Source organism: Sprattus sprattus, assembly GCF_963457725.1.
Source record: "Sprattus sprattus genome assembly, chromosome: 16".
In the NCBI taxonomy this organism is placed as follows: Eukaryota; Metazoa; Chordata; class Actinopteri; order Clupeiformes; family Clupeidae; genus Sprattus; species Sprattus sprattus.
This window is the reverse complement of record NC_137914.1, coordinates 16,917,452-16,944,987: the sequence shown is the minus strand read 5'-3', so window position 1 is coordinate 16,944,987 and position 27,536 is coordinate 16,917,452. Positions and strand designations below refer to the sequence as shown.

At 42.0% G+C, this 27,536-nt stretch overlaps 3 protein-coding genes across 3 annotated transcripts; all 3 read left to right on the top strand.

Moving 5' to 3' along the window:
* Positions 1-5,005: 5,005 nt before the first annotated feature.
* Positions 5,006-6,990, top strand: parapinopsina (parapinopsin a; the record flags this gene model as incomplete). The annotated part of the gene is made up of 4 exons (XM_080853818.1): positions 5,006-5,345; positions 5,895-6,223; positions 6,464-6,706; positions 6,865-6,990. 4 exons carry the CDS (start codon positions 5,006-5,008, stop codon positions 6,988-6,990), a joined length of 1,038 nt encoding a protein of 345 aa, XP_080709944.1.
* Positions 6,991-12,245: 5,255 nt separating this feature from the next.
* Positions 12,246-16,651, top strand: selenok (selenoprotein K). Its single transcript, XM_080854180.1, has 5 exons — positions 12,246-12,364; positions 14,933-15,023; positions 15,243-15,317; positions 15,815-15,910; positions 16,149-16,651. The coding sequence occupies exons 1-4, from the start codon at positions 12,346-12,348 to the stop codon at positions 15,903-15,905; spliced, it is 276 nt and encodes a 91-aa protein (XP_080710306.1). The 5' UTR covers positions 12,246-12,345; the 3' UTR covers positions 15,906-15,910; positions 16,149-16,651.
* A 900-nt stretch (positions 16,652-17,551) lies between these two features.
* actr8 (actin related protein 8) lies at positions 17,552-25,342 on the top strand. The gene is made up of 13 exons (XM_080853565.1): positions 17,552-17,761; positions 18,354-18,530; positions 18,696-18,806; positions 18,915-19,019; positions 19,487-19,660; positions 19,981-20,074; positions 20,423-20,555; positions 21,999-22,152; positions 22,353-22,448; positions 22,555-22,695; positions 23,744-24,011; positions 24,205-24,368; positions 24,996-25,342. The coding sequence occupies exons 1-13, from the start codon at positions 17,630-17,632 to the stop codon at positions 25,137-25,139; spliced, it is 1,893 nt and encodes a 630-aa protein (XP_080709691.1). The 5' UTR covers positions 17,552-17,629; the 3' UTR covers positions 25,140-25,342.
* Positions 25,343-27,536: the final 2,194 nt, after the last annotated feature.

Sequence of the window (27,536 nt, the reverse complement as noted above, 5' to 3'; positions counted from 1 at the left end):
GGGGAGAATGTAAAGGGAGTTCTTGTATCCTATAGCCAGGCAGCACCCTCTCTCATTAAGGCCCAGCATTGAGCAGAGGGCCCAAGCCCGCTGTGTCAGGACTTCTGAGCAGCGACTGACTGAATGGCGTCCAGGTTTAAGGAGACCCAGTCAGCAGCGCTGTGTCCTGTCCCTGAGCACCCACAGAGGCAAAGCTGCTTAACGCAGAACCAAGTGCAATCTGGCCAAGACAAAACAATCGCCTCCCAGTGCAACCCCCCCCCAGGCCTTCCTCTGCCTGCAAGCTGTAAATAAAGAACAACAACTCCTATCTGTCAGAAACACAAGCCTGTCCATCCATTTCTCAACTCTCTGTCTCCCTCTCCCTCTTCCTCCCTCTCTCACACACACGCACCCAGTCACTGGTTTTAACACTAAACTAAGTATGTATGCCACTGCCATTGAACAACAAGTGTTGAGTTACTGTTTTCAAAGTTTGTTTTTATTGACCGGACTAAGCACTCCAGCGAGGAGGTATTATGGAACAATCAATGTATTTGACTCAGTATTTGGAATGGCCTGTGGCTAACTTCTAGACAACTGTTGGCGCTATCCATGGTACTGAAATGTATGTCAGTAATTGAAGTCAATACAATAGTATTGTAAGGAACATTAACTCAATAAAAACACAAAATCTAGTCCGTCTGGCAAATTGCTATCACCAGAACAATGGTCATGGCACTCTGAATATTACTGTATATTTTTTAGAGAATGAGGAGGGGGGGGAAAGAGGTTGAACATGTTCAAATAAGGCAAGACTCTTATCGACATTCTGTGTAATGATACGTAAAGACTGCTTTCAACTGAAATATCACCGGAGTTGATGATATGACTAGCTGTGTGGTCATGACTAAGATTTGGTCAAGCCTGTCACTGGTCAACTGTATGTATATGGGAAACAATTCGTGCTCTTGAAATACCCACAACTAAAGCTGACCAACTACTGTCATCTAGTGGACATTCGCTGTTCTGGATTAAGCCTCTAGTCAGCTTGGAGTCTGCTTTGTAGGGGGACGTTCTAAAACGCAACACCTCGCCAATGACGCCCATTATAACAAAAAGGCGTAACGTGGCTTAATGTCAGATACATTTGTAACATTAAGTGACCATTTGACGCCATCTTGAAACTTCAAAATACATGAAGCCGTTTTCGTAATCGGCGTCCATGGAGAGGAAAATGAAATAAGATAAGAAAAAGGCCGAGAGGAGGATTTATTTCACACGTTGTCTAGGTGACTTTTTCAGTGGAGATATGCAGGGTAAACATCTTGAACCCTGACAACATGATTTTAGCAAGGGAAGATGGATTTCTGATAGATCTCTTTTGAAGGATGACCCATAAACTCTCCATAGGCCTCTCACACTAATGACGGTTAAACCACATACAGCCGCGGAAAAAATTAAGAGACCACTTCAAAATGATCAGTTTCTCTGGTTTTACTATTTATTGGTATGTGTTAAAGTAAAATGTACATTTTTGTTTTATTCTATAACCTACTGGCAACATTCCTACCAAATTTCAAATAAAAATATTGTCATTTAGATCATTTATTTTTAGAAAAATGACAATTGGTCAAAATAGCAAAAAATATGCAGTGTCTTCAGATCTCGAATAATGCAAAGAAAACAAGCTCATATTCATTTTTAAACTAAACAATACTAATGCTTTAACTTAGGAAGAGTTCAGAAATCAATATTTGGTGGAATAACCTTGATTTAAAATCACAACTTTCATGTGTCTTGGCATGCTCTCCACCAGTCTTTCACATTGCCGTTGGGTGACTTTATGCTACTCCTGGCGCAAGAATTCAAGCAGCTCTGCTTCTTTTCGTGGCTTGTGACCATCCATCTTCCTCTTGATCACATTTCAGAGGTTTTTTATGGGATTCAGGTCTCGAAATTGGGCTGGCCATGACAGGGTCCTGATCTGGTGGTACTGCATCCACACATTTACTGGCCTGGCTGTGTGGCATGGAGCATTGCCCTGCTGGAAAAAATACTTCTCAGAGTTGGGGAACATTGTCAGAGCAAAAGGAAGCAAGTTTTTCTTCCGGGACAACGTTGTACTTTGCCTGGCTGAGGTTTGTAAAAGACCATAAGGATTGAACCAAAGCGGACTGGAGGGTCTTCTAGTTCATCTTCTCTGATGAGTCCAATTTTCAGCTTTGCCCAACACATGGTCATCTGATGGTTAGACGGAGACCTGGAGAGGCCTACAAGCCACAGAGTCTTGCACCTACTGTGAAATTGGACTCATCAGAGATGACGAACTAGAAGACCCTCCTGTCATGGCCAGCCCAATTTCGAGACCTGAATCCCATAAAAAAACCTCTGAAATGTGATCAAGAGGAAGATGGATGGTCACAAGCCATGAAAAGAAGCCGAGCTGCTTGAATTCTTGTGCCAGGAGTAGCATAAAGTCACCCAACGGCAATGTGAAAGACTGGTGGAGAGCATGCCAAGACACATGAAAGTTGTGATTTTAAATCAAGGTTATTCCACCAAATACTGATTTCTGAACTCTTCCTAAGTTAAAGCATTAGTATTGTGTAGTATGAATATGAGCTTGTTTTCTTTGCATTATTCGAGATCTGACGACACTGCATCTTTTTTGCTATTTTGACCAATTGTCATTTTTCTGCAAATAAATGATCTAAATGACAATATTTTTATTTGAAATTTGGTAGGAATGTTGCCAGTAGGTTATAGAATAAAACAAAAATGCACATTTTACTTTAACACATACCAATAAATAGTAAAACCAGAGAAACTGATCATTTTGAAGTGGTCTCTTAATTTTTTCCGCGGCTGTATATGGGAGGCTTTTGCTTTAGCAATGCTTCTGGCCAGGAGCCCTGCAACAATTGATACCTCGCTCCGCTGACCTAAACACAATCAGAGGCCATTCACGCAGTGTGTGTTCAGAGAGGGCGTATTACAATTTCTTGTCAGAAAGGAATTATGTGAAGGTCGCCACGTTTAGCGCAAGCCTCTGAGCAGCGGGGGTAGACAATTAACATTCAGTGTGAGAGCACGTTACCACTCGTTACCAAGCATCAGCCAAAATGTGTTCTTTTCCCCTCCGTTTTCCGTTTTTCCTTCTGTTGACCTGGAAATTACCCATCACATTTTAAACTGTCTTGTTCGTCCATTTAGCCTACTTATATGGAAGATTTTTGGTTTTCAAACTCACAAATATCCGCAGTTTTGATAACAGGCTGGTGAATTCTAAATGCAAACCCAGATCCAAATATAGAAACGGTATCTGACTACATAATGTACGTGCGGAATTATATATATGTGTGTGTGTGTGTGTGTGTGTGTGTGTGTGTGTGTGTGTGTGAGTGTGTGTGTGTGTGTGTGTGTGTGTGTCTTCAAATACATGATTTATATTTTAGAGAGCTTGCTCAAAGGTTTATGGATTGTGTTTGTACATATTTACACCAGACACCATCATTGCAGCCTACCTCACAGAGGTAACAAATTATTTTGCCAAAACAATAAGATGTAAAATGAACACACACATTTCAAAATAAAATACATGAACTCTCACATTCCTGATAGTGATGCTATGTCATTCTGTAAAATGAGAACTGTTACTTGTGATGAGCTGGGAAAGAGTTAAGACAGGTCAGAATGGATCCAATGTTTCACTGATCAAGCCAATTGAATGAGTAACTGATAAGACTATTACATTTTTTACTAGATCGCAGTTTTTTTTGATCACTTCAGGAAATATTGAAGATTGAAATCTGGCAGTCCTAAAACATGACTGATTTCATTCTTGAGAAGCTGCTGGAATGGCAAGGAGTTTATTGGGCAATCAACTAGGAGCTGTGAAACAGCCTTCAGTGTTACTCAGAATCACATACCCTTTAGGCCCAACCCAACTCTTCTCTTCAACCTCCACTCCACTATCTGTTTTCACAGAAACAGACACACATTTGTACCCACAGAGACACACACACACTTCCCAGAATAACCTTTGGCATCTGCCCAGGATCAAGTTATTTCTGATTGATATTGAGGTGATCCTGTAATCCTTATCATGAAGCCCAGCATTAGACTTTAGGAATTACTTTGTATTCTTACCAGTTGGTTTTTCAATGACTTAAAATATGTTGCGATCACCATCACGTCTGGCCTACATACAGTACGCTGCTCTATTTCATCCTATGGTTGTACAACTTCATCTATTTGTAAACTGTTAATGGTCCTTAAAAACAAAATAGGAACACATTCTGTGGAAAAGTTCTAATATAACGTGTTGATGTGATTGCTAGGAAAACACAATCTCTGCATCTTTTCGGGAGATAGAAGCCAAATCTCCTAATGCCAATTAATCACCACTGAGGTTTGCACTTTGATTAAGTCATTGATCCTACAATCTCCTTACTGTCCACTTCCCTGTAAGGTCAAGGATGCAATAGTGACTTAACAAAAGGTTAAAGATTTAAAATAATGGAATTCTGCCTTTAAGACCTGAGAGTGAATTTGTACCAGTCTGATTTGAGGAAAACATATTCTACCCCACAAAGGTTTCTGACACCTTCATTTGTCACAGAAAAAAAGGCTTGTGGAGTAGAAATTAGACAGCACAGTATAGTGCGAAGTAGGCTACTTTAGTTCATCTGGCACATAGAAAAGCAAAGACCCTCGCTGTAAGAGCCTAATTTTGCAATCAAGAAGAGTGCCATCAGAGATCTCTTAGGAAAATTAACTGGAAGAATTATTTTCACTATAATCCGGATCTAAAGGGTTTTCACAAATGACTTATGTCACATAATCAAGTGGGCCACCCTTAGCCGAGCCACCATAAAAGAAGAGGTAAAATCGCTCGCACTCCTCCTCATAGGGAGGGCCATTGCTAGAGGACTGAGTGCTGAGGTTGCCCATCTTCCTGGTGAGAGACTTTGGGATCTGTTGATATCAGAGCCTATGTCTTTATGAGCCTCTGCTACCAAAAATGGAACAGAACAACCTCACCACCAGCGTCCAGCCGGACATTTTGCCTCAGACATCAGTGAACGACCACATCCTGTCACGGTCGGGTTATACCACACTGGCTGCGATCATAGGTGTCTTCTCCATCACAGGCATACTCTTTAACATCACCGTGATTGTGGTGACACTTCGTCACAATCGGCTGCGTCAGCCTCTGAACTATGCCCTGGTGAACCTGGCGGTGGCAGACCTGGGGTGTGCCCTCTTTGGAGGACTACCCACTACGGTCACCAATGCCATGGGATACTTCAGCCTGGGTAGAGTTGGATGTGTGCTAGAGGGATTCGCAGTATCTTTCTTTGGTGAGTCACTTGAGTTGTGAGTAGCTGATGATTTCCTTAACCTTTTCCATTGCTTTATACCTCTCACTCTATGCTGTGTGGATGGTAATGTTGAGTGCCAATTTTGAGCTGCTATAGTGTCCAGTAGTACAACAAACCTCCTTGGTATCAGATACTATTACATAACAATATTTGAATATTTTATCTGTCTGAGGGTGATGAGTTTTTGACATATTCTTTAATTCTCCTCATCTTGGGTTAATAAGAATAGCCCGATGCCACATAATAGTCCTTCCCAAAATGAATTTTACTCTAGTAGTTTTACTAAGCTCATCAACAATAAGTATGTGTTGTAGTCTCTCTAACTCAGTCACTCTTTTTATACTTGTTTTGAAAATTGAGACCAGTGTTTCACTGAATCCACTAAAAACTTAAAAATAATCATAGTTTCCATGCTAATGAAATTAATGAATATAGATTATCTAGTGTTTAAACCAGAAACACTCAACCACCACAGCACAAAAAGTATTCACTGCTATGAGCCTAAACGTGTGTCTTATTCCCTCAAAGGTATCGCTGGCCTGTGTTCGGTCGCAGTCATTGCTGTGGACCGCTACATGGTGGTGTGCCGACCGCTAGGGACAGTCATGTTCCAGACCAGACACGCAGTGGCCGGTGTGGTCTTCTCCTGGATGTGGTCCTTTGTTTGGAACACCCCACCACTCTTTGGGTGGGGCAGCTATCAGCTAGAAGGGGTTCTGACCTCCTGTGCCCCAGACTGGTACAGCAGAAATGCGGGGAACATGTCTTACATTGTGTGTTACTTCCTCCTGTGTTTCGCCATACCGTTCTCCATCATTCTGGTATCTTACACACGGCTTCTGTGGACACTCCGACAGGTAAAGTCGCAGACTGAATTCTGATTTCAGTACCATCAGCTGAGACACTTCATTATTTCAACAGCATCCATAGCCATTGCATACAATCATTCAAGTTGTGCCGAGAACATTATTGCATCGGTTTCTATTTAAATGTATCACCTACGCCAAATCACTACAAGCACATATCAAAACATTTTCAATGGAAGTGCATGATAACTGTGTGTGATGACCATAAATAATGCCCTTTTATTTATATAGGTGGCTAAACTCCAGATGTCAGAGGGAGGAAGCACTGCAAGGGCAGAGATGCAAGTGGCTCGTATGGTGCTCCTCATGGTGATGGCTTTCCTGATCACCTGGCTACCCTATGCGTCCTTCGCCCTCTCTGTTATCCTTGACCCAAACTTGTACATTGACCCAGTGATTGCCACTGTGCCCATGCACCTGGCCAAGAGCAGTACCGTCTTCAACCCCATCATATACATTTTCATGAACAGACAGGTAAGATAGACCAAGGGATAGAGGCTTACTATAATGCTATTTAAATAAACAGTAATGTTTTGGTTTGTTTCAAGCATTTATGTCTACTCTTTAATAACCCTGCTCTGTCATGGGGTTTCATTTATTGTGATCTGTAATGTATTCTCCCATCTTTGTAGTTCAGAGACTGTGCTGTGCCTTTCTTGCTCTGTGGAAGAAACCCATGGGCCTCAGAGCCAGAGGGATCAGAGGCACAGACTGCAGTGTCTACAGTGAGCAAGAGCAACCAGGTCTTGCCTTCTTGAAATGCAGTCCACATGCATTTGCATTGGGAAAAAAGTATGCAGAACAAGATTGTTTTAAGATAAGATTACTGATTACTATATCTGTTTTTAAAAAGGACATGTTTAGATTAATTTGTCATTTTCTAATGAACTCTGATTAAGTGCTGAGTCTTATAGGCTAATATCCAAAGATCTTTACCAGGGATAAAGTCACATAGTTAATTCCATTGCATTTCTTCTCCATTTTTATTTATTGTAATAATTGCTCGATTGTTCTGAAGAATAATCCCATCATTTATATTGTTTGTGTGATATCTAAAATTGTTGTGACAGTGCACAGCAGCAATTACTGTGCAAGTAATTTGAAATGCCAGATAAACAGCCTCTCGCAGACACTTCTCTGTGTGCAAAGAAGCTTTACACAGAAGAACAGATTGCTGCCACTATGTAAACAGCCACAGTATCTGTTCGATAGGACCATATGCAATAAAAAAAAATGCCACATGCTTGATGGAGGGAGTTGTTGTCAGAGACAAAAAGGGGGCAAAAGTCAAAAGTTGAAAAAGAGTCGGGAAGAGAACTGTTTAAATGTGAGGGTGTACAAGGCCTTTGAGCCCAATCCACCCAGAGAAACCCCTCCTCGAGGCATGGGAACAATAGAGGAATAAAATCTCTCTGTCACAGAGCCGACCCAGGGGTTTCAGCGGCTTAGCACAGAGCCGATCGGACTGGGCTGCGCTCTCAGCCAATTAAATTATATGCAAAGTACAGATGAAAGGAAGAGGGAATCTCTGGATTTTCCCCACCACTCCTCCCCACATCCCACCTCCCATCCTCTATCCAAACTCATGAAAATGAATGTTCTTTCCCCCTCAGAAGCTTGTGAGTAACTCCAAAGCTTTAGTCAAGCTGCACTGTTTGCCTACTGACTTCTTCGCTAAGAACTTTGAATGCAGTTTCCTGTTTTTCCTGTGTCTCCTGTGTCATTTCTTATGCTTTTAAAATGTGGATATGATCCAACAAAGAGATCAACCACCCATCTAATTTTCCAGCCTTTGCATCCAAACACACATTCCAAACCTTATAAACCATGCCCTAAATTGAGTAATGTGAGGCAATTTCCATAAAACAAAAATCATATATTAACCTGTATAACAGACTCGTTGATAAAAAACACTCATTATTCACAATCAAAATCAACCTTTGCCATTAAAATGTACACAGACTAATACCCATGGAACATGCATCACACACTAGTGACATCAACTCAAAATACAACTAAATATAGTAACTACAGTGTATTAAGGATTATACATGATTCATTTTTGTGTGTGTATCTCTATGCATATTGTATCTGAAGTGTCTAGAATTGTTCCGTGTAGACACTAAAGCACATTATGTTATCAACTTTATTTCAATAATATATTGATTATTAAACCATGTTTTTAATTAACTGGAATAAAAGTGAGATAAATCACAATTCTCGTGCCTTGGATTGCGGACTCTGGTACAGGTCGGGCATCATAAATTGGCTGCAGTAATATCATGTAACAATGGGCCTCATTCTCGATAAGTTTCTGAAGTTGTTCTGAAATGTTTCTTACAGACTTCGGAAAAACAACGTAAGGAAAAGACCTCCGCTGCATTCTTGCACGCTTGAAAATGTGTTCATAAGCAGCAGAAGTCTTCTGAGCTGGCTCCCCCGGAAGAGCTTTCTTAAGTTGAACACGCATTCATGTGCACCTGGATTTGCATACATACACGCCCCGCCAGCTCTTTATAAGGACATGCAACAGCAGTAATGTGTTTAGTCGGAATCGACGAGTCTACGCAAAAGCAGCTCAGCAATTTTTTAAAAATCTCTATCTGTCTGCAATACCGCTTTCCGCCTCTACGCAACTTTGGCGCTCTCACACTTGCCAGGCATAGACAGTAGAAGAAAGCACACGCATACTGTACAACACTGGATACAGGACTGTAAATGGGGTGTTTTTCGCCTGGAAGTCTCTAGAAATATGGCACCTTACTGAACGAAATTAAAAAGAGTGAACGTGCCGTTCACAGACACCAGAATGACTGCGTTCACAGTATCGTTCATCAGGCAGTAATACAGTACGTTCAGTTCACGTTCACCAATTAAATAATTGTGAATGCTCTGGTGGCAAATCTGAACTCGGACATGGGCACGTAGGGCATTCCCATCTTTACCTTGAAAAAACACTGGAAACTAACTGGAAGGAAACATTCTGCATTTCATTGGCGTCTGACAATCAGATCAAATTGACACTTTTAAATGGAACTATGAGGGAAACGTCCTTTTTGCCAGCTTAAAGCAGCACTAAGGAGTTTTTGGCTTGGAGCTCCCCCTAGCGGCGAAACCTGTTGAAATTAGCTTTCCTCGTTTATGACAAACTTGCGAGTCAACAACTGTGCTAACACAGTCAAACATCAAGCAAGTGCAAGATAAAGCAGGACAGCAAATAAACTACTTTCTAATCCAGCATATAGACGGCTAGCAGAGGTGTCAAGTAACGAAGTACAAATACTTCGTTACTGTACTTAAGTAGAATGTTTAGGTATTTTTACTTTACTCGAGTATTTATTTTTCTGGCAACTTTTTACTTCTACTCCTTACATTTTAACACAATTATCTGTACTTTCTACTCCTTACATTTTTAAATGAGGCTCGTTACTCTTGGTTCCGGTTTTGTTTTTAAAAGTTTCAAATGTGCGCCATCCAATACAGTTCAATGGCGCCATCCAGATACTGATTTCGAGCGTAATTGGATGAAGCATAGAAACCCATAACACTCATTGGTTAGGGCTATCAATCGTCTTTACGCATGACGCAAAACAAGAGAACGGAGGCGAATAAATGATACAACGCGCGTCAATGGCAGTGTCAGAGAGAGATGGCAACTCTGGCGAGATGTCTGAAGTGTCTGAAGACGCTAGACAGTAGTGGCGATGGAGAACAGCAAAACCGTCTACATCCCTGGCCCTACCTCAAAGAATTGTTCGAAATAGTTGGGAGCAAAAAGGATCATGGAGAATGCGGTGCAAACTTTTCGAACCCAAGAACCACGTAGGAATTGCTAACAGCTAGTAGTATGCTAACATTAGATAGGTGGCTCAGACACCGTGCAAATCCTCAGACATATTTTTCAGTTACAATAATGGGGTTTTTACATTATACAGTGTAACTCGGTAACTTTCTAAAAATCAAAGCAAAACAAAATAAGGGAACAAGTACAACAAGGCCATTACAGCTGTTTACAGTGCACTAAAAATACCCATGTATGTACCTGCCCCTTTTAATTTTTAAAGCTGAACTATATCTATATTCTTTCACTTTGAATTGAAAAGCTTTAAAACACTATACAGTATATTTACTAACCCTCATTACAGATGATTAGCATTACATAATTGGTTTGTTATTGATTTGAAAGTGTTTTTATTTGACTCCTGTCAAGCTTGAATTTCTGGCAGAATATGCGAAGACTATGAACCTATTGCAAAGGCCCTTGATGAGAGACGAATGTGCAAATGGGGTGGAGGTCTACTTGAATTCCAATAAAGTTTGAGAAAAACATGCTCTTCTAGTTTGTTGTCTTTGACAGCATTATTATATTTTTGTATAACATTTTTTACCATGTCTTGGGCTCCATGTAGCACTCATCAGCTATTAAATTAAGCTTATTTTTTCTTACAGTCGTGTCAATTATATTAAGTCCAACTAGTTTATCTTTAAATGTTTTTTTTTTCTTTTTTACTTTTTACTTTTATACTTTAAGTACATTTTAGAGCCTGTACTTTTTTACTTTTACTTGAGTAAAGAGGTTACGTGAATACTTCAACTTTTACCAGAGTATTTTTAAACTCCAGTATCAATACTTTTACTTAAGTAACGAATGTGTTTACTTTTGACACCACTGACGGCTAGCTCTGAGTCGAAATCGCTACCCGATCCTTGCTGCACATGCTCAGACACAAAAGACTGGGTGGCTCCAGAAATCCTACAGACCTTCCGCAGTAATTTCCCTACAGACCCTGATGGCAATGGCGGAGAGGCCATTCTCCATATTAAAAGTAATTGTAGCGGCACCATTTTTTTCAAGCTGTTACTTTAAGGTAGAATTGTTACATAGTGTTACTTTAATTATTTCCTGCATTCGATCAGGCAGTAAGAGGTTGACTAAAGCTAACACCCCGAGTTAAAGTCAATTAGAGGTAACCTAATTACGGTAACCTGAATAATGTTCTTTGGCACCCAGTGCAACTTTCGAGGCTTAAAAATAAACATTCAATTTCTAGTCTTTTTTAAACGTAGTAAGTTTCAATAACTCCATACCATTACATATCGACATTCAAGGAGCAAAGATGAGACGTCGTCGTGTGGTGAGAACTGATAGAAAATCGATAACAACAATCGCCGCCATTTTCTTTATTTTTTGTAACCTACAATAAATTGTGGGAGCCTGGCCTTGCAAGGGCAAACAGTGGGTATACAAAACTGGAAAAGAGCAGTCAGACACAGGTGTTGCGGTGAACAGAACTAAGGAGTTTATTTTACAAACTGGAGGGGAAAGGGAGGGGGCGCAAAAAGGTAACTCAAAAATCTCCACCGGGCTGGCCGTTGGCGTCAGGCTCTTCCTGAGGCAAGGGAGAAATAGACACGATTAGTCCTCTTGATTCAAATGAAAGGCAGGCCACAGGCCTCTTACCCTGAGACTGTCTTGGAAGGCGTCTGGTTCTCATTCCTCAGTAGCTCAAGACAGTCTCTCGTCCAGCTCCTCTGCTTGAGGCTCCTCTGCTCCTGATTGCCTAATTGATTCAGTGCACCTGTGAGGGACAACCAGAGACACCTGGGGGGGGGGGGGGGAGGAGTTCCTTACGAGAATCCTCTGGAGTAGTACCGCCCATCCAACACCATGCCTCTTAATTGGCTTCGTTTGGCTGTACTCAGCCATGTGGGGCACTGCTCACCGGCTGGGCCATCACAAAATACAGCAGGCTTCCAGTCAATTGAAAAATGGCCTCTCCCCACCGGCGATTGTTGTTGTTTACGATTTTCTATCAGTTCTCACCAAACAATAACGTCTCATCTTTGCTCCTTGAATGACGATATGTAATGGTATGGAGTTATTGAAACTTACTACGTGTAAAAAAGACTAGAAATTGAATGTTTATTTTTCATTGAATGTTTACATAAAGTTGCACTGGGTGCCTTTAACACCTCCGCATATTTCAGGGCCTGTTCGCGTGAACATCCCTCACAGTTTTCACGTCCTGGTAGCTTGACGTAATGACGTAGGATACAGGAGTCATGAAGTAAATATCCGCATTGCATACACACAACAGGAAAACGCGAAGAAGATGGTTTACGTGTCTAATGGTGAGTGGCATGGGAGTACTGGCTGTGTTTACATATTGAGTGTGGCTAACAGTCATCTAGCATTTAACTTTTTCATATTAGTTCTTAAATCATGCGTTTTCGACAAACTTGACTTGTAAAGTTGGCATATCAGATCATCATTAAATAGGCTAGGTGCACGAAACACTCGGTGTGGGCTGTTTGTTTCCTGTTTAGCCAGGTGTATTTGAACCTGCCGCTATTCTGAATGTAATTAGCGTCTACACGGACCTGGTTGGGTGTTGCACCTAGTGAATCAGCGTTACGATAAAGAAGGACGTGTAGACACTAATTACATTCAGAATAGCGGCAGGTTCAAATACACCTGGCTAAACAGGAAACAAACAGCCCACACTGAGTATTTCGTGCACCTAGCCTATAGCTAACTAGTCAACGATATTTCACTGTGAGGTAGCTAACGAGCTATCAGCTGCTGTTCAGTTAGCGTTACCCCTCAGCTAACTACCGTAGCTACAGTTGTTGTTGATACGAGGTGAGTAGGTGACTGCTTTTTAGCTACAATGGCACGTATCCGAAATGTCAAAGCCGCATTGTCTACAACTTATTTATTCATAAATACATTAGCTAGCTGCTGCTTAAGGAGACGTGAACGAAACTCGGTATGCTAATCCCTCAGTGGATTAGCTATATGGCTAACGTTACTCTCACAGGTAGCAAGCTAGCTAGCTAGGTTCTAATGGCTATATGGTACTTCTCAAAGCAACGCCCTTTGTTGACAACTGTCCTCTGGCTAACTCCCACTTTAAAAATTGGTAACAAAATCAGTATTCATGTCAAACACAGCAGAATAGAAGATACTTGCAGAAATACTTGCGAGCAACGATAGTCAACGACTAACGTTGGGGTTTAGGGCGAGCTAATATTATGGAAGGATTTGAGTTAAGATAACCATGTCTAATACTTCACCAAGAGGCATCTTTCTTTAGGAGATCACAACATTTAAACTAAAATGTTCAATTGTGGTTTACAGTTCACACTGACAATCAGAATGAGAATTCTTTTAATGGCCAAGTATATTCACACATACAGGAAATTAACTTGGTGTGGTCGGTGCATAGGACATAAAACACATAACATAACAACAAAATAGCATAAACAAGAACAAAAGACAAATGTTTTACGTGATAATAATAAATAATTTAGGCAAATGAAGGGCAAGTTGCAGTAATTTGGAATACGTAAACCCAGTGTCAGTGTGATGCAAGGTGGCGTTGCCACCATTCAGACTGCCTTGACAGTCCTCAGTGTTTTCATGTCAAGTCCAGGCTAAGATACAGCATTTATGGATTCATGGATCCTACTTAATCAATTCAAACATACTATTACAGTGAAACTGTCTAGCCGCATCTTTCTGGTTATATTTCATTGATGTTGCTATTGGTGGCACATCACAACCCTATATGTTTCTAGTCGCGTAGTTGTATTGTCAAGAAAACCACCTAGTCTAGTAGTAGAGTGATGAGTGCATATGTATTCTTAATAACTTCTCTGGTACGTTTCAATAATATGGAAACTATTTGGTTGATACCACATTTTCTTCTATTGCTATGCAGATGACAGACAGCTTTATCTCCCCCTGAAAATTAACGACCGGTGCAATCTAAACTGCCTTGAGGACATCAAGTGTTGGATGGCACAAAACTTCCTACAATTGAATGAAAACAAGATGGAAGTTCTATTATTCGGCCCCCCTGACTCCACCAAATTGACCACCGGCAGCATAGGCAATCTGTCTACTCATGTCAAAACCTTGGTGTGATATTCGATTCCGCCTTTAAAATGACAAACAGGTCAATGCAGTAGTTAAAGCTGGCTCCTCCCAACCTTGCACCATTGCCAAAATCAAGTCTTTCCTGTCACCCAAAGAGCTTGACATTTCATTTTTACATTTACATTTCGTCATTTAGCAGACGCTTTTATCCAAAGCGACTTAGAAAGGATGTATACACATTTTACATTTTACACTGATGGCACACTGCACATCAGGAGCAATTAGGGGTTCAGTGTCTTACTCAAGGATGCTTCGATTGGGAATAGAACTAGCAACCTTCTGATTACTAAACGACTTCTCTACCTTCTGTACCACTGTTGAGAAGCTCGTTAATGCCTTCATATCCTCACGGCTAGACTACTGCAATTCCTTGTATTCTGGAATTAGACCCTCGCCCCTGTCCCGCCTACAACTGGTCCAGCTAACTGCTGCTAGGCTTCTGACGGGTAGCCGGAAGAGGGAATAGCATCCCCCTCTCTTAGATCTACCCCCTCCATTGACTCTTTCAAGTCTAGGCTCAAAACACACTTTTATTCTTTAGCGTTTGGATCCTCCTGATCTGAATTGATGATTTGCACAATTGCACTTTGTATAGATTCTTATGTGAGTGTTTTGTTTTTTGTGATTGCCTACTCTGATTATACAGCACTTTGGTCAACGTGAGTTGTTTTTAAATGTGCTTCATAAATACATTTGACTTGACTTGAAATATGATGTTTAGCCAAAAAACTGAATGTTGTGTATGTTTTCCATCTCAGGCCAGGTCCTGGACAGCAGCACCCAGTCACCATGGAGACTGTCCTTCCTGAAGGACTTGTTTTGGGGTGCAGTTGAATTTATTGGTTTATTGTAAGTAATTTATGTATTTCCAAATCATAGTCTTAACATCACATCAAACAATGTTTGAGGACCACATTGTTCAATTCAATTCAATTCAATTAAATTCAATTTTATTTGTATAGCGCCATAACAATACAATTGCCTCTAGGCGCTTGTTCAGCTCCTGTCATCGCTACTCTTGTCCAAGTGTTGATTGGGATTTTTTTTTTATCCTGTCCCCCTCTCTAGCTTTCAGTCACTTGTTCAGCCAGATTTATCAAAGGATGCAAAAAGTGGTTCATCCCGCTTCAGTGATGGCAGAGGGTAAGTCCATCAAAACTGCAATCTGTGGAAATGAAAAATGCAAAGTATCAGAAGTTCTGAGGTTTTAGCTCAACAGCAGCGAAATGCAGTCAGGTGAGACTTTCAATCTTACTGAGATCTGAAAGATTTAAATGCCAGGATAAAAAAAATTATGAATACGCAGGAAACGGACACATATTGTGAAACTTGGCAAAACTTTGCTCTTACCATCATGTATGTATTGCCTTAACATCTTTACATTGTGAGTGAATATAGTAGTGGAAGTAAAAATATGAGATGATGTAGATTAGATTTTAGTTCAATTTTGTAAAGATGGTGAGAAACCTTCTCTTTTAGACTCATTTACATAGTTGAGAGCATCTTATCATGAATCTAAGTTTGCGCCGATAAGGAACGGATGAACAATGTCAAACAATTCAACACAGCACTAAGTTTAATGTGTTTATGTTCAAGCGTCTATTAAAGGGCAGTGTGACATTAATGTAATGTTCATGCAGCCCACCAGGTGTCCCTGGTGGCCGGAGGCGAATGGGGAGGATAAATCACGGCGCGGGGCCCAGCGCTCCCCCTATGGGTGGAGGAGGATGAGGAAGGTGAGGAAGAAGTCATTATTGTATTATCCTGTTGAAACATTCCTATAATGTCAGAACCGCTTAATCACCATGCTCAATTTCATTTTGTGAAATTTTATTTTCATGCAATTGCAAGCAACCTCCAGAGAAATACCATAAACAGTAACTAGTAATTAAAACATGCTAACCACAAAGTTGAGGTAATTCATACATCTGAATCATAGGAACTCACTCACCCTGTCTCTTTTTTTTATGACAGGTAAACGCCTGCACTCTGATGCAGGCGTTTGGGGGGGGAGGTTGTGGAGCTTCATAAATGCCTCATGCTGGTAGTTTAAGCACTCCATCATACGGAGTCAACCCAGCACTGCAGTTATAGCTACACACACAGACCCACAAACACGCACACAAACCATCATGTGTATATACACACGTGTGTGTGTGTGTGTGTATATATGGGTCATCCTCCTCCTCTTCCTCTGGCTGTTTCTGCTTTGCGGATTCATGATGCTTCTCTGGGAATTCCTACACTTAGGGGCCAGAGCAGCTGAACTTGCAGCCTTCAATCCTCGTCCACATCCTCATGCGACCAGAAACTTTCCTTTCTTCAGCTGTCTACTTTTGATTTGAATTCAATAAAGACTGTTTTGGCAAAAGGGTTATATTTTGATTATGAATACAAATATGTTTTATCCTCATCATGAGAATGTAGGTATATGTAATCAAAAATAAAGTCATGGTTTAATTGATGACCAGACGTGCTCCATGTGTCTCCAATGTTTTATTGAGACAGAATGTTGTTTTCACAATGGTAACAAACATTCATACATTCCAGATGGATAATGTGATTAGGTTTTATTAAAAACTATTTTAGAAATATTGTCGTCTGTTACAGTGTAGTTTAGTGTAAGAAGTTAAGCCCTAATTCACATAGGTTTGCATATCCCTTATTTTACATTTAGACTTGACTGATTATTGCCAAACCATCTTAAAGATGACAAAAATGCAAACTTTTTCTGATATATCTGATGGATACAGCTGGCTGTTCTGCAGGAATTAATAATTAAGCAATATAGCACGAGTGGGAGTGGGGTAGGTAAGGGATAATCCCACGGGTGGTGTTCGGCCGTAGCCACCGAGGCCGCCAGTGCTTTGGCTTCAAGGGTAATTCTGTTTCGTATATTTTATACAACTACTGTTTTGAATGTATCTTGGCAACAAACTTTATTGCAGAACAGTGTGCAAATATACAGACAAGTGCTCAGCATATCAGCCGGTCATAAAGCAATATCAAATAACATAATACATAAAATAAGATACATTACATAAATTGGAAACAAAAATCTGATATAACAAGGTGATGATATTCTTCATCTTTGAAGATTTTTTTAAAAATATATTTTGACATTTGTATTACTTTTGGCTGTGTTTATGATATCTAGTGTTTTAATGTATTCTTCAAATTCTCATTAAAATCTGGTATTATCTTGGAAACGCAGTGTTTATCTGGAAACATACTTCTGCGTCTGTGGCTTGTCTCTTTAGTTGTCCAGCGAAATTCAACTCCGTGAAACGTTTGCTTGGCCAACTTCTGACATGCAGTGTTTTGGGAAGTTGACTGTTCGTAACATCCCCACCAGAGCATAGTGCAGGGATTGTCAAAAGTGTGACAGTACTCATTTACCTACCTCTTCGTGACCGTGGCTGTAATTTAATAATCGTTTTGAAATTTGTAACCAAATGACTCAAGCTGAGAGAGAGCAAGAGAATGGAAAAGAGAAAGAAAAGGATCGAGAGAAGGAGAAAGAAAAGGAACAACGCGGTGTGAAAAGACCGATTGTCCCAGCCGCTATTGCAGAGCCTTTGCAAGAGGTAATTTTAAAACAGCAGTAGGGGGGTTTGGTTGAAAACTAGCTATTTAACTACCGAAAACTCATGCAAAATCCTTACAATCACCAACAACAGCACAGTTGGCAGAGATAAAACACTTGTTAGCATGCTAACTCGTGTCTGTAGCGATATGGTTGACGATATCATGCTATAAACGCTTATTGTCATTTCCGTTGGTCGGTCCGACCCGGACCACAGAACTGCATAGGCTATTTCTAAATTCTGAAGTTCACTTCAGTTCAGTGTAAGACCCTAAATCAGGTCTTGAGGTAAGATGGATAACGTTATGAAGCAGTTGCCTATACCAACAGCAGCAGCAAATGATAATGTAACTCACCTATTTGACCAACATTTTTATTCACGTTGCTCTAACATTACTGTGTAAGAATTCAACTTCCACACCAGTAGGCTAACTTCTATAACAGTAAGCAATAAAGAGGTATAGGGCCATTGAATGGTGTGCCCTCAATAGTTAAGTAAACACTGTCAGCCTATAATGAAATGCTTTCCAGTTTTATGGATTTAATTGGCCATTGGTCATTGAACGCATTGGAACATTTATGTTTCTCACCAGCCAATTCAAACCACCAATATTATCGTGATCCACCCTGGATCCAAAACCCTAAGAATCGGTCGAGCTACAGACAACCTGCCTGTGGCTGTTCCTCACGTCATTGCACGAAGACACAAACAACCTGGTCAACCTGGTTCTCGACATGAAGACCCTTGGCTCTTGAGGGATGGACTAAATGTAAGTGCCTACAAAAACAGTAGGCTATACACCACCAATATCTGTGAAGAGAAACAACTGACAGTTTATGGGACATAATTGTAGTCAACCACATCCACTTTCATATCAGTCTATTTCTTTCTTTGTCATTCTCATGTCTTCCCTCTGTCTACATCTAATTTTAAGAAACCAGAGAGTACAGAGCAGAGGCAAAATGGCATCAAAATGGTGGACCAAGCCATTTGGTCGAAGAAAATGTCAAACGGAATTAGACGAACCCCAGTATCTGCAGAGCAGGTGGGTTTCTAGTGTCAGCCCTGGAGCAGTGGAGGGACTTATGCAGACTCAATTTGTTATTGGACATTTTCATGCAACTGGCTACTCTCTGTAAATTTCATGTCATAGGCAAGAGCTTACAACAGACAGATTCGTCCTGCCGTGCTGGATCCCACTGCCAGGGTGAAGTGGACAAACACAAGCCACAAACCAGAATATTTGGTGGGGGAGGAGGTAAGATTGCTGGATACAGAGCATGAGTAATATCACCAAAGTAAATTGACCTTTGACTGTATACATTTTGAAATTGAGTAAGTATGTAGGGTCATACACCTAGACCTGAGCATGACCTTTGGGGATCAAAATGACATGTTGTTGCTGTATCCCAGGGAGATTATTGGCTGAATTGCTGCTAGGTCTGAAATGTACTCTCAGCTGTAGCACTGTCAGCAGACTAAAAAATGTTCTTTACAAGAGAATTCGCTCCACAACATTACTTTACTGTTAAATCATTTGAGAAAATGTTGAGAGAGTACAGTGGGGAGGCTATAACTCTGGGATTGTACTGAGGCCCCAATATATGTTTTGAAAATGCTTTTCTGAGTTAACTTTATGACCTTTACTGATGTAACGAATGCAACACACTATTGCATTCCTCTAGTCATTTATTAAACAGACGTTATTATTCTTTCTGTGTTTAGGCCCTGTATGTGAACACGACAGACGGCTATAACCTCCACTGGCCAATCTGTAGGGGTCAGCTCAACATCCACGCGGGACCTGGAGGATCACTGACCGCTGTCTTGGCTGATCTGGAGGCCATCTGGTCCCATGCTTTACAGAAACTTCTAGAAATGCCCCTGAAAGACCTTAAGGTATTGAAGCAGAAAGGAACTCTTCTAGTTATCCAAAGTAAACATGTGTTTTAAATGAATGTTTTGCCATGTATATGGAACTCACCAGTATCTGACTACATTATGCTGATGTTATAGAGGCACTGACACAGTTTGGTTTGACATAAATTGGTATATTATATATTTTTATGTATACTGGGGTGTGGCATTGGTTAGCATTGCCGCCCTGTAAGCAAATGTCCCAGTCTCGATTCTCGACCACCGCTAAGTGTTGCCTTAAATAAAAGTGTCTGCTAAATACCTGACCTTAACCTTGACCTTTTTGTTCACCTTTACATAAGTATTACGGATGCATCCTGCTTGTTCCTGACATCTACAATAGACAGCATGTCAAAGAAATGGTTAACATGTTGCTTAATAACATAGGATTTTCAGGTAAGAAACTCTCTCACACACACTTACTCAGCTGCATCTTTTACGTCACATTAGTACACTATCCGGGGGCTATGTTTTGAGGCCCGATATGTTAGTGTAATATACACTCAAAACACTAGGTGGCTGCCTCACCTAGAATTCAAGGATGTGCGCATTGATTTTGACATCTAGACATGAGATCATAGGTACTTTATAGTTATAGTGCTGGATGTTTCTGCATCAATCTTCTATCCATTCTGCTTACATGCATTAGTGGTTGGGGTTGCCAACTGCGTAGTGTAAGTGAAGTGCATTTATGCATCTCTCCATCCTGTCTTAAATACTAACCGCCTGTCCTTGACCGTGCAGCCATCGTGGTACACCAGGAGTCGGTGTCTGCCACCTATGGCAGTGGCCTGAGCAGTGCCTGCGTGGTGGACGTGGGTGATCAGAAGACCAGCCTGTGTTGTGTGGAGGATGGAGTGTCTCACCGGAGTTCCAGGTGTGTGTCTGTGTGTGTTCAGTGGTCACTTCCTTTTATTTCTATGTAGAGTGCTTGTTCTTCATGATGATTTGTTTTCCTTCACTTGTATCCAGTGGTTAAATTGGGCCGGGGCTGTCCGGGGCGGAGCCCCGGCACATAAGCTGCTGGGTCTGGAGTTCTGCAAAGCAGATCTGCTGCGCAGCAGCTCCAGCCGATTTTGGCAGTCTGCCTAGTCCATTCACGAGCAATGTTGTCCTACTCATTTACAACTTTTCCATTGCAAATCTATGTTGTTTTAAAAGACAAATCTAAATAATGGTAGGGAAAGGCTGGCCTAGACATCTGGAGCAAGTTTGAGAAGTAGGCATATCGCGCACGAAACTTGCGCAGCAGCTCCTCCTCCGCGATCAGACAACACAACGTCAATCGGTCATCATCAGACATATCGTAGTAGACAGGTGAATGGCGAGGTAAGAGAAACAAAATGAAAGGTGCACGGTAGTTTGAAAGAGGTCGATCATCACCAATAGGCTAATATCATTAGATATGGGCTTGCATTTTCATTAAGCAGGAAAAACTAACCTTAGACATGCAGGGATAGCCTGCTACTGGTATGTCAACTCGCAAGCGCTAGTTAAAAAGAACAATGCTGCTAATTCTAAATGATTTAGCAAGTAGTCTATGCGATCTCCGAATCACATTTCTCATTCCTAGCTGGATGAATTTCAAACGTATTTGTATCTATGAATCAGCTCTTAATGTGACCTCATCAAACACACTCAAAATCTACAGAGTACATATTAAGCAACATATAAAAAATGCTGGAGTTGTTGACTGCTTGCTTCACTGCTTGTGGATGGTTGCTCATCATCTGAATCTTCCTCCTGGCTATGCATTGGTCCTTGAACATACACTACTCACAAAAAGTTAGGGATATCTGGCTTTTGGGTGAGTAGTGTATTTTAGCATTGACCCTGTGAATATTTTTTTGAAATAAAAAAAATGTGATTAGAGAAAAGTAACCTACTAACAAATACTTTCCATTTCCCACCACTTGTTTGTCATGTCATCCATTCATATGGATGTGAATCAATCAATACTAATACAACTTTAACGGTGATGTGTTTTTTGTTTAATTTGGCAACTTATTTACTGCATAATCCACGAAAGATTTGTGAAATTTGCCCCTCCGGATCAGAGCCCCGCCACATAGAAAATCCCAATTTAACCCCTGCTTGTATCTACATGTCTGATCTACTGTGGTCTGACATCCTGTGTACGTTGGGGTTTTTTCCTATCGGGTTTTGTTTCCTGTATGTGACTCTTGCAGTGCTTGCTTGTTCTAAACCACAGAACCATAACATTACTTTAACAGTATTTTTCCGTCACCACAACGTGTGTGTCTGTGTGTGTGTGTGTCGTGTGTGTGTGTCATGTGTGTGTGTGTCTGGAACCGTTCAGGCTGTGTCTAGCATATGGAGGCTCTGACGTGACGCGTTGCTTCTTCTGGCTGCTGCAGCGGGCGGGCTTCCCCTACAGAGAGTGTCAGCTGACCAACCGCATGGACTGCATGCTCCTGCAGCAGCTCAAAGAGACCTTTTGCCACCTGGACCAGGTAGGACTCACACCAATGTGCTTTCTTGACAGGTCATCTTGTACGGTTTTGTTAATCTACAAAAGGCAGATGAAAAAAACACATATATATATATATATATATATATATATATATATATAAATATGTATATATATATATAAATCCAGTGTATTTAATTTAATTACATTTCTTTAATCACACATTTCAATTACCCCTTGTAGGACATTTCTGGACTTCAGGACCATGAGTTTCGCACGCGTTTTCCTGAGTGTCCAGTCCTCCTGTACCAGTTCCGGCTTGGGGATGAGAAACTTCAGGTACCTAGAGAGTCAGGCCAATGTCATGCTCAAACCCATAACGGTGCAGAATGTATTATGTTGTCTGACAGTGAATGGACCTTTCATGTTTCCTGTGCTGCCACAGGCCCCCATGGCTCTGTTCTACCCAGCTACGTTTGGCATTGTGGGCCAGAAGATGACCTCACTGCAGCTGCGGTCACAGGGCGACTCGGAGGATCCTCATGATGAGCACTACCTGCTCTCCACTCAGAGCAAACAAGACCAGGTAAGGACAGGCTCTCTCTCTCTATCTCACTTACACTAACACTTGCTTCGAGTGATGTAAGGGCACACATCTCCAGCCTGGGCAGGGAGAGCAAGCGTTTCAGGGCTACCTTACAGCAAGCCATTACGAAGGCCATGTGTGCCCTGCCATCACCTTCAACCATCCTCAGGTATTCCACTGCCCCATAGGCCTGCTCAGATGGATCGCAAAATATGTGCAGCCCTATTTCTCTGACTGGTGTAGGAAGAAACTTCTTCCCAAACTCTTCACTGTGGGGATCGTACCATCCTCTATGCTTGTCCCATAGACATCTCACTAACATCTTAGCCCTAGTGGTGTATGGGAAGATGAAGCCTAAGGGGGTTGTTTTGTCTAGCGAGCACTTTGTAGACATCACCTATGGTAAGTACACTATAGTGGGTTCCATTTAAATCCTATTGTGTCAGTGGAGAAGTGCTAGCTAAGGCCTAGTGTTGATTCAACACTGTCTACCTTATCTTCTGTAAGACAGAGTTCAGCACTGATGAACCTGACATCTTCAAGAAGGTGGCTAATGACATCAGGTGTATTACTGGCCCACTGGCTCTGTAGTAGCTGGCAGATATGCTTGGCCACCTGGTGCTGCCAGGCAAATGCAGCACAGCATGGGCTACACATGGTGCAGAAGGGGAGTACCTGCCATTCAAGAACTGCAGCAGGCTCATCTTGGCACAGGTTACGCCACACAAAGAGCTGGAAAGGTCAGCCCTAAGGGAGCAGGCAACCCTTGTGGAACATGCTCCAAACGTGATGCCCCCAAGGTTGGGCCAGGCAAGAGATACTCATTAAGATTCTGACTCTGGTGCTGGAAGGAGCATGTAAATACAATAAATAGGTGTTTGCCATTACCTGGCTTACTAGGTGGTGGGGAATATACCAGGCATAATTGCCTATATTCAACTCTGAGTAATGAAGCTTGACAACCTCCTCCATTTTCACGCACCTCACTTTAAAATGACTCATTGTGTTGTCATCACGTCACCTCTTCTCTCTTGTCCTCTCCTCTCAGTCTTCCAAAACCACCACAGACAGGAAATCCCTTCCCAAGCCCCTTGGCTTTGATGGCGAGTCCAGCAGCCAGTGTGGCGAGCCGTCTGAGAGAGGCCTTCATTCCCAGGAGGTAGAGCTCGGCCATGCCCAGGGAGAGTGCCTGATGGGCGGATCAGAGGTGGAGGACTCCCCCTCGGCGCTGCTGTCCAGGAGGACGGCCATGTCGCAGTTTGAGGGGAAAGCACTGGGGCTAGACAAAGCCATTCTACACTGTATAGACTGCTGTGGTAAGAGAAAGGCCAGTTAAAAGCGAACCACTCAGTTATTCTTAGTTTTAGTGTTTAGTGACTTGTTTGAAATATGTGGTCCTTTATATAGCAGTGTGTGTGTGTGTGTGTGTGTGTGTGTGTGTGTGTGTGTGTGTGTGTGTGTGTGTGTGTGTGTGTGTGTGTGTGTGTGTGTGTGTGTGTGTGTGCTCAGCGTCTGACGAGACCAAGCGTAAGATGTACAGCTCCATCCTGGTGGTAGGGGGAGGCCTCCTGTTCCACGGTGCCCAGGACTTTTTGCAGCACCGCATCCTCAACAAGATGCCCCCGTCATTCCGTCGGGTGGTGGAGAATGTGGAGGTCATCACACGGCCCAAGGTTCTTAAAATGCACACACACACACACACACACACACACACACACAACCCCTAGTGTCAGCACACTTGCCATCTGAGCTTGGGAGTTCATGTTTAAAGGGGAAGGCAAACAGACCAACTTCCATGGAATTGTGTTCTTTTGAAGCAATTTACCTTTTGATGTTTGATCAATGTTGCATGACAGCTCCACTTAGCTGAAGGCTGTAAACTAGTAATTGTTTTCGATTCATGAGAATTTTCATGAGGATTTTCACGAGAATTTTGTTCTATTTCCCGTTTCACCCTTACCGCCATAAGACGTGACCTTTCTAATCATGTCTCATTAAGTTTGAGGCCTTAAGCTGCCTGTCAAATCATACTGCAGATGTGTAAGGAACACAGAACATGCCTCAGGCTGGGATAATGAAACACCATTACACAAGCTCCTCATCTTTCTTTCTCTCAACTTCAAAAATCTTTACTATAGTATTAGTACCTTTTTCGAGAAGGTCCTTTCATTCGACCTACCTTAACAGTCACCATCAGCATGGTTTACCAGTAAAGCCTCATAGGTTGTGTGAATTGCACTATAGATGTGTTTGCTTTTAGAGACTGACAAGAGTTTCTGACCTAAACCTCCTCCCCCCAGGACATGGATCCACAGCTGATACCCTGGAAGGGCGGTGCGGTGCTGGCATGCCTGGACACAACCCAGGAGATGTGGATCCACCAGCAAGAGTGGCAGCGCTTTGGAGTCCGCATGCTCAGAGAAAGGGCCGCATTTGTCTGGTGACCCCAGTACCAGTAAAGGAAAGTGTGTGTGTGTGTGTGTGTGTGTGTGTGTGTGTGTGTGTGTGTGTGTGTGTGTGTGTGTGTGTGTGTGTGAGAGAGACAGAGAGACAGACAGACAGACAGACAGAGTCTTCGAGTATGTGCTTGGTTTATGTGTGTGTGTGTGTCTGACTTCAAAGTCAGTTTTTCAGGCTTGGATATAGGGTCAGTTGAACATCCAATCCTCAGAGTATAAAAAATATTTAGATTGTTTTTGATGTTAGACTATTTTTTGTACAAACGATATTTAAAAACACATAAATAAAAATCAAGTTTGAAAGTCTATGGCGATTCTTCCGCTGATGTTCAAGACAGACACGATAAAGAAACGACAGAGATGCATTTTGAGAAACGTACCTAACATGATCTGATAACCTACTCACGTGGAGGAGATAATCACACAAATGTCTTGTTATGCAAAGCAGTGGTATCCTGTTTTGTAGAACCTCAGGCTTATCAGTTTCATCAAGGCTCAAGAGAAAGGTGCACGCACACAGATAAAACACTATCTTTATCTTTTTCCCAGTATTTATTTACTTAATGCCTGTGAGAGCAGAAAGATACCATAACAAGAAATGTTTTTGCAAGTATCATGTATTGAACAGCTGAGGTATACTGAGCACTCAAATGTCTTGTGAATTTACAAAATATATAATGAGAGTGAAGCCTGTCTGATGTACCAGTTTGACCTAACTTTGGAAAAAAAAGTTAAAATGTGAAAATAACTCATCACATGGTAAAAGTTCTCAGAAGATCGATGAAAAATAAATACTTTTAGAACTTCAGCCAACCAGGGACATATCTGCTCACAGACTGCTGCGACCGTGTTTGACTGCTCTCACACCATATTTGACTGCTGGATCACACCATGTTTGACCCTCACACCATATTTGACTGCTGTATCACTATCACACCATATTTGACTGCTCTATCACACCATATCTCTCCAGCTGCTGCACCATCTCATTCAGTTTGCCCAGAGCCTTGTCCGAGTTCTGCCTCCCTCCACCCACCCAGCACTTCAGCCACGGGCCCCTGGCTGCCTTGCGTTCGGGGCAGAGGTCATGGAGGAGCTTCTGGAGGTCCTTGAGCAGGGCAAAGGACCGGCATCCCCTCAGCTCCACCGGCATGCTGCTTTTGGCAGTCGCCTTGCCAAGGTGAACCACCCGCAGCTTGGATTTACCGGGAATCTTGAGTGCTAACGGGTAGAGCTCGTAAGCCGAAGCAGGGACTGTGTGCCCCATCTGAGAGGGAGCCAACAGCCTTCCCACAGACTCATCTACGATGAGTGAAAAAGAAAAAGATGAGGAGGTTAACGAGACAGGCCTGTGGGAGATTAGTAAGTATATAGCTATGTATGGTCACAACAATGTAAGGAATTTAAACTATTCATTTACTTTAATAACTTAAAAAAATCTATAGTGCGTCACAGAGAAAAAAACATTTGAACACATCAATAATGTTCTTGGTTGTACTGATGTCAGCACTACATGCCCTACTGTATGTTCACATTTATAAAGCCACTCGTACCGCAGTCTTTTGCACGGCCAGGCAGCAAAACTAGGACCCTGTTGGAGGTCTCTGCAAGGGTGTGTAGCCAGCGGAGTGGGCCCAGCTCGGCCAGCGACTCCCGCTGCCACACGTCGATGGCCACTTTGCAGGTGCCGCTGCTCTGCAAGAAGTCAGCCAGCGCCACCACGGCCTGCTGGAACACACCGTCCATTGCCGGGTACACGATCAGCACAGACACGGGAGCACACTCGTAGGTCGTCTTAGAGGGGCTCCTCAAAGCCCACCGATGACCTGTATCTAGAGAGAGAAAGAAACGGAGGGGAAACCGTTGAAGTCTACACCAACAAAAAGCATGAACTGCTGAGAGTGCTCTGTTGAATCAATTCAGTCCGTAAAAAACACTGTTTAACCAGTGAAACTCACAGAGGCTGAATCCAGTGGCAAACACCAACAGCGTAACCAACATGGACACTGACACGATCAAAGAAGACCTGGAGTGATTATCTGTGTGATGACATGAAGATGAACCATTAAGTCAACAACACCGTCTGAAACCCAACAGAGGACACTGACAAGCAAATGAAGACACACTTACCACTCTGTGTGCTAGAAGCTGTTTTTTCTTTTGGGGGTGGGGGGGTAGGGGGGGAAGAAGAACATTAATAGCACGTGAATAAACAATTTGACTTTTGGGGGTGAGGGCTGGCTGTCAGAAGACATGAAAAGAGAAGTTGGACTCACCAGTTGGTTCAAACTGCCTGGTGGGTTCTGGAATGATTGAAGTGTATGATCGTTACAATCTTGCCATTATTTAAAATTGTCCAGCTGCATTTACTGCACATATTTT